Genomic DNA, 11,098 nt, shown 5'->3' with positions numbered 1-11,098 from the left:
GGGGGGGGGGGGGGGGGGGAGGCCGATGGTCTCGTGCAGCCCCCGTTGCTGCTCGTGCAGGAGAATACGTTCCCGAGGCTTTTGATATCAAACGACGAGACGTCTCGCCGGAGCGCGAGGGAGCGCGGGGGGCTTGGAGAACGCGGGCGCGATTTTTAATTAAAGAAAATCCGACGTAGAAAGCGGATTATCCCGGCAGACTTGCGCCCAGGGGCTCTCGAAGAGCGCCCGATTGTTACGGCGAGTTTCGAGTTTCAGCGCGAAGCGTTCTGGGGGGGATCCGGGGCCGGGGAGGACGCACCTTCCATTCCCGTTTATTCCGCGCTGCTTTTTCTAATTAGCATTGCAATCTTACACGTGGATCCAACGTAACCCGATCAGAGTTCTCCTTACGATCGCAATAACCTCTCGATGCAACAGATGCGAGATCTGTTCTTTTTAGCTGAACTAGATTGCCCTTCTTGTCTTTAGAGTAAACAAGTAGCACAACCTAGCGTTGGAGGCAAAAGGAACGGGATTCCAGTTGCAGCACTCGGTTCAACTGAAAAGAATAGATCTACGATGCGCGACACACAATCCAGAAAACTATAATCTTATCTTCAGCGAAATCCTCTTATATGTGGCCTCAAGAGGATTTTTCTAAAACCAAAAGGAAAATATTCTAAGCGTAATATTCTTACAATTAGAGGAATTTCATTCTTTTTCTATGTACAAGTCTTCTACAAACATTTTACAATTAGAGGAATTTTGTTTTTTGTCTACAGTACAAGTTTCCTGTGTATGTGTTATTAAATAGGAGAGGAATACATTTTCCATGAGAGGTTTTGTTTAGAATATGGGAATATACCTTGCAACCAGAGTTCTTTTTTTGGATGTTACTCTCTTAAAGTGAATCAATAAAAATGTATCTGACCGAATCTGAAAATGAAAAGACTACTTCACTGATGATCAATGAGTATTCATTGATTTTCAGTGAAAACACTCTCATTTCACTGCTCCGTCCATTTCTCACTGATTTCGACAATAGAAAGAAGATTTCATGGCAAAATTTGCACAAATTCGTCATACGCTGTGCTAAATCTAATTTTCTGCGTTTGTAGCGATGGAATTAACGGCTTCCATGCGCTTTGCGTATAATGACTATGCTCGCAAAGTGCATCAGTAATGGGAATAGTCTCTTTTACCAATTGATTATTCCAACGAGATTTTATCGATTGCAATATTCTGACTGAAGTATAATTATAAGCATTTCAATGATGAATATCATTGTTTTGAGAAAGCAGGATATTTTCCTTTTAGCTTTAAGAGAATAGAGATATTCATATATAACAGGATTCCGCTGAGAATAAGATTATATTTAACACGACTGAATAAACACGATAAATTATAAAATTAAAAATTCGAGAAACGGAGTGAATTCCAAGTAATGTCCAAGTTCACGGAGTATCGAAATTGGAATCTTTGAATCTTCGTCATCTTCGTGTGCCAAGTTAATTGATCGTTACTCTCGAGATTAAGACAAAATGAACGACAACCCCGAGGATATTTCGCGTCTTGGTCGGTTCTCCCCCACGAACGCTTCGCGTCCATCGACGGATATACTCGAGCATCTGCAAATCGTCTGTAGAGACTCGCGGGGGCACTAACTTGAACGAGGCGTGGAGCTCTTGGCGAAGCGTCAGCGGCCTGTTCTCCTGCGTCGGTGTATTCTGAGGCGTGCCGGGCCCGCTGCCAGAGCCCCGCTTCTTCAGGACGCTCTTCAGGGGCACGGCGTGGAACTTGGGCTCCTTCGCCGGAATCTCTTCGACACGTGACGTGTCGATCGCCGGATCCGGCTGGGACACCCTGAAGACGTACATGTTGTCGTCGTCCTCCTCCACGTCGATGTCCTCTTCATCTGTGCGGGCAAACGTTGAGAGAACGCGCGTAATTGAAAGCTCTCTAATAATCGTTTATTTTCATATTTTACGATGCGCGAATCAAACATTCCAAAAACTCGCGTGTATATTAAACAAAAGAAAATATATAAATACGTTTATATATATAATAATAATAATAAAAATGGAAATGTGTCCAGATAGACATGTGTACGCAAAATTGGCAATAAACTTACTAATTGATCTGTAAAAGTAACGTCCCTTGTGAATGGTTCATATAGCACTTACATTGACAGAAAAAATATCTAAAAAATAAAAAATTTCTATTCGAGAATTGCTCCCTCTCTCCCTCTCTCTCTCTCTCTCTCTCTCTCTCTCTCTCTCTCTCTCTCTAAAATGACATATTTATTCCTACTAATATATTTATTTTCATATCGAGCAAACATTCCAAATGAGGTATATTTTCTTAACGCCACAATTTTTTATTGAAACGACTGTTTGTTCTATTTAAATTGAAGTAAATATATTATTAGTACTCCCTCACGGCGAATAAATTTCCTTTATTTTTTTTTAATATTTTTTTCTCAATGTATTTTTATCACATAAAATGATAATATAGAAATATGAAAGAATTACAAAAAGAATGATCAAAACTTGCTCAAAACAATGTATTACGCAAAATTAATATAAATGTACAAGCAATTACAACATTTAGGTAATTGCTTGAATGTTTTTATCGTATATCAAGTAGATTGTCAAATTTTTTTATTTTTATAGTAATTTATATACTTTACTAGTACTTACATTATTTTGTATGATGTAAATTTAATGATTAATTAAATACACGGTATGTTTGCTTCATAAATGCAATTAGAAAAGAAAAACTGCACAGTTTCCATCATCAAATATCTAATGTTTGCGATAATTATGAAAGTCTATCTGGGCATATATAAACGTACAAATATATTTCTTCATTATACATGTGGCGAAAACAAAAACAGGGATAGCTACTTTAATACTTATTATTTTCATACCCGGCAAAATTTGAGCGCGCGCGAGTTTGATGATTCGCGCGCTGCGAGTAAATTCGCAGCACGTAGACGCGCGCCAGAGTGCCAGTTGATTACTCTTTCCGATTTATATAATTACGCGACGACGGGTCGGCGTTAGGCTCGATTTATGAATACATTCCGCGGCCGGTGGCACAATCGTAACGCTCGCAATCAATAATCAGACACGCAGCACGAAGGCAAGTACATTAATGCACCGCGGAATTGCGGTAGTCAATTAGCGTGGAACGATAATTAACGACAAAATTAAATTCCCGCTAATGAGATAAACAGCGCCAAATAATTCCGCGATAATACGCGTGCCATTGTGCCGTAATTTTATAACCTTACATATTTCGCAATATTGAAAATCGCAATAATTGGGACACACAATGATAGAGGGAGAAAAACGTTTGGGTCGCGTTCGCGCTGCATTATTTATTATGGCGGCACGTTAAAATCGAGGATTAAACAACTCATCTTTCAATTAATATGATCCGCTAGAAACACTTACCCTCGTCCTCGCAATCCGAGAGCGGAATTTGCCGTTGTCTCGCCAGCAAAGTGGGACTCGGAGAGCTGAACATCGGCGGGGGCGGAATCGGGCCGATTTCGCTCAACGGGATCGGCGGCTCTGGTAGTTCCGACAGCATCAAGGTATTCTGAGGTGGTAATGGATAACACCTCTCGATTACCGGCTGGTTGTCGGCACTCTGGTCCAGCACCCCCTTCTCCACTGCAAGCAGAAAAAAGAGGTTGCGATTTTACATAACGTACATACACAACGACCCATTCAAAAGAGAAATATGACAACTATCAATTATATCTGAAAGTACTATATTAGCCTCGAGGCACCATATTGGCATATCAAAATTTCGAAGTATATGTTGGTTCTTTACATTAAATGCAATATATAAAAAGAGTTTTATGCAAGTAGCTCATTTATTTAGTTACATTATATGTGATCCTGTGTTCCTGTGTCGTTAAGCTCTAATCACGAACAAAAGAAAGATTCAAGTGTAGCTAATCTTTGTAATAATTTTAATAAAACTTGCATTATATATAATAAGATTGATACTCTAACTTTGATTTTATTCGTCTCTTGACTAAAAAAATTATGCATTTCCGAATATCCAAATAATTGTACTTTTTGGAAATTGAATCTCGTCGGTGTCTCTCTAGTCATGAGATAGTAATTTGTGTTTAACATCACTAACATCACTACTAGCTAGTAATATAACTACTAGCCAGCAATTCTGCTTCTCTGAGATTTTTATTAAATTAACGTAGCCTAAATTTTAACTTGCTATTCAATTATAATGTTAGTGGTGATTTAGTGGCTAGATTATGTATTTTAGAACAGGCAGCGCCACTTAGTCTACCATACTTGATATGTAATAGTTAAACCACAAACGGTTAGACCACGATTCTATATTTCAGTGAATGATCAACGAATTAGTAACAAGATAGAATATTTAATCTTAATTAATCTGCACCAGTTAGCTACTAAATTTTAATTCAGGTCAGCTAATTACATTTCTACACGCATACTACGCTACAAAGTCGAGCCAAGTTTCCTTATAATATTCTCGCAAAGAGAGTAAATTCTTCTCTTCGATATATGACCATGAGTTTTTCTGACATCTGTGACGAGTATATTTTGACGCTACTATGAAGAAAATATTGTTTGTTTGTTGTGTTGTTGCTAGTTGTGTTGTAAAGATAATCACTACTTAAAAGAAGAAAAGCAAACTGAGTGAATCTTGCTTTATTAGCAACAGATTGATATTCTTCTGTGTGTGGGTAAAGATACTTTAATTTACTAATTACACGGAATCTTGTTGCGCCCCTCAAAATTAGCTCCATCGACATTTCGAATCTTCGAATAGAGTTCGAAGCTTCAACTCTGACCGTCGAATCATGACCGAAGTTTTGAATGTATCGAACGGTGTTACGTTACATTGAGGAAAGAGTTACACCGTCGAAAACGCGCTATCGCGTTATCCTATTGTTATCTTATTAAATTAATTTCGCTCTGTTTATATTTTCCGTTGAGTTGTAATTAAGTTTTGCTTAGATCGACGACGGTGTTTCCAACTCGGAAGAAGTTGGATTACACGATATTGAGTCATCTTTATTACAAGATGAATTTCACGATATTAACGAGGAGATCGCAGGGCGAGAAAGAAGAGAGGCAAAGAGAGGCAGAGAAAGAGAGAGAAAGAGAGAGGAAGGCAGGAGGAAAATTTTTTGAGAATGATGATTATTTTATCTTCGCCCTCGCGCATAAACACGGGCGCGGAACAACAGACGGGAACGAGTCATCGTTACGTTACGGAGCGACCCTCGGGATCTGCATCGACGTAAGAACACGACCAAAAGAAGAACGCGTTCGACCAAGCCAGTTGTTTCGGGAAACGTGATTCATCGCGACGCAGGAGCAACAATATCTTGGCAAAGCCGCCGCTCCGAAGCTCGCTTACTCGCTCTTTCCCTCCCTCCCTCCCCTCCCCCTCGTTCCATTTCAACTGCACTTGGCGAGATTTGCAAAACGTCGTGTTCGCGGCGGTGATTCGCGCGAGGAGGCTTCCCCGAATTTGTTTATTATTAAATCCCACCGGCAACGTGCGCGCGCTCGCTCGCTCGCGAGAATGCCAAGCGGAATTTTTAATTCCGCATGCCGCGCTCTATATGCGCGCTCCCAGTTTCTCTTTTTCGCTTCTTTTATTTTACTTTTCTTCCCACCCTTCCTTTCTCATTCCCTCTCACCCCCCCTCTCTCTCTCTCTCTGTATTCCCCTTTTTTCGCAAAATTTCATTCTGCCGCGCTGCGAAAGGCCGGGACGTATTTTTCGTGAATAACGAACCGGCTAGGTCGCGCGGTATGGCGCGTATCGGTTTCGGCCGGAATGTTAAATAACTCGGCGGACGCGGCGTGCTCGCTCTCGCTGGCCATTTGATAACGTCGCGCACTGAAATTCTGCCACAAAAGGACGAAGTTCCGGGCGCGGTTCCGACGAGATACTTCGGCTACCACGCATAACCCGCTGCCGTCCCCCAGTCGCGCTTGATCACGGCCACATATTTCAACATATTTGATTCCTCCCCGGGGTGGAAATTTATCGCGGACGTTGCTTTTGGTCCACAGTCGTGAATGCGCGAGAATTTTAGGCGCACGTAAGTTCATTTCAGCCGGAGCGCGGGAGCTCGCGCGCCGAAGTATCCTGGGAGCGATTAATTCTGAAACTCGCGCGAGCATAAACATGCCCGGCGGGTATCGATGCGCACGGCGATATCGTCTCGGCTTCTATCGGCCGGTGTACTAGCGGACAAATTTCGACGTAGTATGGCGTGCCGCTCTCTCGCATTTTTTCGTCCTAATCAGTTAAGAGGTCACATGCCCCACTCTGACGTGTAAAAGAAAACGTCAGAAATTAGTAATTTTTTTCAATGCAACTATAAATTGTGAACAATTTTCTTTGCTTACAATTTTTAGTATGTAGTTTGGCGAAAATAGTTTTAAGAAATTTTCGAATAGCCAAGTTACAGGACGTCACAGCTGCTTTGCTAAGACGTGCATTGATACTGTACGCGATATCTTGGGAATTAATTGTCTGACTTCTAATTTAGACATTACACATATTCTTAACAAGATTATGTAAGATGCAAAATGCGTAGGGATTTTGAAAAAAACTTAAAATTATGGAAGTCACATTAAGTTGAAGACAAAAATTCGATTTTTGTTTTGAAAATTTTAAACATGTATTATTAAAAAAATGTTTAATTATATCTAAAAAATCCTAATGTGGGCATGTTAATCACAAGTTTATAGTTGAATAATTTATCTGCCATTTTGGTTTCAGAAGTTTACAACGTCCGAAACCGTGCCATACGAAAGTAAAACTTTTCTACAGTGTTGTACTAAATTATTTTGAAATTTATTATTGTTGAAGATAATGGTCTATAGAAATTACTCTGTATAGTTGAAACATAGATAAATATTTGTGCAAAACTACAGAGTTGTATGTCTCATAGTTTCTTAAAAAAAGTTTCTCACGTTTCTAAACCACGTATAAAACGTATATGTTTGAAGTGAGAATGCTCCCTTAAGATCGTCCGATGACGCGCGAGGGGTGAAGATCAAACGGAGAAGCTTTACTGGTCGAATGTCGGTCTCATCGATCTCGGCTTGAAATTATGTTGCGACGTGCTCGTGTAATACAGATTACGGATTACGGCCGAATATTTGATGTTGACTAATGGATCATGCGCAATTTAACGACAATTTTACATAAATCCGACGCGTGTGCACACGAGACTATCTCTGTGTGTATGTGTGTATATGTCTGTCCGAGCTCGCCTACTTTATTAGAGAGAGGGGGGGGGGAGAGAAAGAGAGAGAGTTTCAGATTCTAATAAACGTTATTAAAAGATGTAGATGTTGGTGGAGATAAATAGAGAAGCGGCTGTCTCGTCAAAGGGAGCAAACTAAATCCAATAACGAAACTTTCCGCGCTCGTATACCCCTCAATGATTGCATAATTGCATCCGCGAAGCACTCGGATTCGCAGCGAGTACTCGTGGCTCTGCTGCGGCCGAGTCGCCGGATAAAAAGACGCTATTATCACTTGCGAACCGATGAGACCCTCAAGCCACAGGGAAGAGCCTCGTTCGGAAGTTTTCTCGGGTCTCATAACGACAAATGAATACAGACGTCAGTTTATGTCGATCGCAAAGCTATAGGGGAGACCGGGACTGATTGACCTAAAGACTATTTCAGTCATGTGTTTCATTCATGTATTCATCGCGAAAGCAACCATGGAAATAAAGTCGCAAAATGTTTCTTTTAGAACGTAGATATTTTTCTCAAGGTGACTAGACGTCCCGTTTTTTCCGGGTCAGTCTCGCTTTTCTCCCCAGCTCTCGGATTTTTTGAATGCTATCCGGGACGCCGATTTGTTCCGGATTCGACCAAACTCTCCCGGTTTATCCCGGTTTAGAGGATTTAAAAAATCCTTCTGGCAACAAACGAGACGTTCTCAATTCAGTTCTAGCAAATACAGCAGCTTTGTTTCTTCCTCTTCTTAACTTTAAGTAAGAATAACAACAGTTTTTTATCTTGGCATCTGTTTCTATTTTCACTATATGCAGCCTTTTATTGTCGTAAAATTATTTTTCATGTGTCTCTAAATAAAATTTATTATTTCATACATGTACGTATATATAAATAATACAAATGTACATATAAATATATATATATATATATACATATATATATATATATATATATATATATATATATATATATATATACACACATATATAAATAATTACATATAAATAATATATAATTAATACATATAAATAATTTTTAATATATAATAAATACATATGAAAGATATATAAATAATTAGGGTTAGCAAATCTAATTACATTATTTTTCCTCGAGTTTCATTAAAATTGGAATAATATTATGATAAAAAAATAGAAAAAAAACCTAATTTAAGAGCAGCCAACTGCATTCTCGAGCGTATAGAAATTAAGTTTTAATATTTTCCATCGTGAGTGAATGGACTGAAGTGACGTATTATTAGTTGCAATGAAGTTTCTTGCAAATATATGATACACTGTTTTGAGCAATGAAAGCAATTTGCACTCATGAAATGATTGAAATCGAGCATATGGACGGGCGAGGTAAAGTTAGCTACTATTTAAGTAGCCGTAAGGCTGTGGAGACCTTTCGTAAAGACCGTGGAACTATTAATCAGGATACATATTTTACTTGTGACCTTCTTGCTCTGAATTGCTAGCCAACTTGACCCGGTGCCAGGGCAAGATGGCCACGTTGCAGCATTTTCGTATTTCAGACATACGAAGACACGATGGAATGTTGTCTCTATCATGTTTATGCAGTCAAATACAATAATTAGTTGTTTGAGAAGTTGTAACTTTGGAATTATTGTAGAAATGTAAATTTTAACACGATCCATTGAATATAAAAAAACATTCCAGCCACTACAATAATTCTGTAGTAAAAAGTCAAACGTAACATTTTTTTAAATAAAAATATAGAAACTTCGGTTACAATTTTGGCTCAGATTACAAAAATTCTGCTGTGATTTTTACTACGGTATTTTCTCCTCGTGTTTATGAGTTCCAGCTGTTATGCTGCAGCCTCTTCAAACATTCCACCCAAGTTTTCTGCTGCCTGCATCGCGTTTACTAGCTTTTTGAAACTCATAAAGTATGCAGGGTCTGAAATGCAGACTTTTTTGTCGCTCAGTTGACTCTGTCGCCAGTTCGAAATATTTAAAGGCTCGCACAAGTAAAACTTCAGTGACCTATCATTAATTTGTATACTCAGTCCAATTTCTTTCTGGCTAAATTACCCACTAACGACATCGAATCGCTACGAGTGCGCCACGAGGCAACAAAGTTTGGCACTCAAAAGTCACACACACACACACACACACACACACACACACACACACACACACACACACACACACACACACACACACACACACACACACACACACACACACACACACACACACACACACACGCCATATCATTTTTCAAGCCACGCACTCCATACCGTCGTCGCCGTAATTTCGAAGGGGCCAAACAACGACATACATACAAATCCTTTTATACAAAATAATTAGCTGGTCCCAGAGCGTCGGGCGATTTTATCGGCGAAATCATTTTCGCCGTTTTCTCCCTCGGCCACTTTCCTCCCCATTCAGCTGGCTCTTCGTCATGAAGTCGTCCGAGCGGAAACGAGCGTGACCCGCGCGCTCCTGTCGATATCGGACTTTTCCCTGGGCAGACGCGATCGATACGCGGGAGAATCGCGGTAGCAAGCGACAACGACGATGCGCACGGCGGCCGGCTTTAGTGGTTAGCGAGCGCGAGAAAGCGTTACTCACTGTCGAACAAGATCAGCCTCCTGGCTGCCACCCTGGCCTCGAGGGTGTTCGGCCTGTTCGGCTTTTGCTGGTCCCCGGCATCCGGGACCGGGCCCGAGACCAGCGCCGGGCCGCCCAGATTACCGGCCTGCGGCTCGCTCGGCGATATCGCGCCATTTGCACTCTGTTCAGTCTTATCCTTCTTCGACTCTGCAACAGAAAAAAAAATTCGGCACCGTCAGAGGGGCGTCAGGCTATGCGTGTCGGTGTGGCTTGACGGTGGTTCTCTACAGATGATTTCCTTTCCTTTCAATCTCTCTCTCTTTCTCTCTCTCTCAATCTCTCTTTTTCCTTTCTCTCTCTCTCAATCTCTCTTTTCCTTTCTCTCTCTCTCTCTTCTCTCTCTTATGCCTTTCGCGAATCTCGCGGGATAACGCGTTCACTCGGAGAGAAAAGTATCGTCGAATTGACGTGAGAAACATTCTCTCTTTGTCTTCTCTTTCTCTCTCATTTTCGCTTTCCCTCTCGCGAGATACATAAATGACGGATCACTACTTTTTAGTAGGATTATTTTCTGGAGTATATACCGCGGAGAGAGTTTCGTCTGTGCGCATTTTCCGATCAGTATATTTGCCGCGATGACGTGCACCAAGCCTCTTCGGTCTCTCGTTGGCTGTGGCGGACTTAATTCTGTAAGTCAGTGTGGATCGAAGATGATGCTGCACGTGTGTACAGCTCGAGAGAGCCTGCCACAAAGGCCAGGAGTAATGCTTGTTCCGTATGTAGTAATTGTGAATGATTAAACACGCTAGTTACGTGCTCATCCGTACATTAAATTAATGTTAGCCTAACTTTATTAAAGGTAAACAAGGGCTTGAATAATTTCGCCGTCTCTTACAATTATGAACTAATTAAGATATTAACGACGGCACAAAGCCGCTTGAATAATATGATATTCTCTCTTTTTCGCTGTTTGCCTCTCTTTATCTTTCCTGCGCGAGCGCGTGTCAACGCATTGTACGCCATTTATGCCATATAATTATATCTTATTGTATTTATATCATATTTGTTTGCTTTGCATGTCCTGTCGTGCTCCTGTCGTGTAATTAGTCATGCAAATAATCGGAGCAATTAGTCTAATTGGTTGGATAATTCGTACAACTTTAAAATATTAACGCTAATAAACGACACATGGCCAGGACGTAAATTTGGCGGCACTTTATTAGTCTATCTGCAAAAATTGTATCCTTTATAAATAATTC

At 40.5% G+C, this 11,098-nt stretch overlaps 1 protein-coding gene across 14 annotated transcripts in view; it reads right to left on the bottom strand.

The window, feature by feature from the left end:
• The window catches only part of LOC116843773 (phosphatase and actin regulator 1), a 514,963-nt gene that overhangs the window by 20,244 nt on the left and 483,621 nt on the right, over positions 1-11,098 (bottom strand). For 13 of the 14 annotated variants that reach the window (XM_032814528.1, XM_032814530.1, XM_032814531.1 and 10 more), the window contains 3 exons: positions 9,858-10,046; positions 3,441-3,662; positions 1,648-1,897 (listed from right to left, as the gene is read on the bottom strand). In XM_032814528.1, the coding sequence (XP_032670419.1) occupies positions 1,648-1,897; positions 3,441-3,662; positions 9,858-10,046 (661 nt within the window). The remainder of the gene's footprint in view (positions 1-1,647; positions 1,898-3,440; positions 3,663-9,857; positions 10,047-11,098) is intronic. The other variant, XM_032814527.1, reaches the window with a different exon arrangement.

Source organism: Odontomachus brunneus, unplaced genomic scaffold, assembly GCF_010583005.1.
Source record: "Odontomachus brunneus isolate Ranch 3 - 2012 unplaced genomic scaffold, Obru_v1 Obru_scaffold_035, whole genome shotgun sequence".
NCBI classification, from domain to species: domain Eukaryota; kingdom Metazoa; phylum Arthropoda; class Insecta; order Hymenoptera; family Formicidae; genus Odontomachus; species Odontomachus brunneus.
The sequence above is the reverse complement of the archived record's forward strand: the minus strand, read 5'-3'. Positions and strand labels throughout refer to the sequence as shown.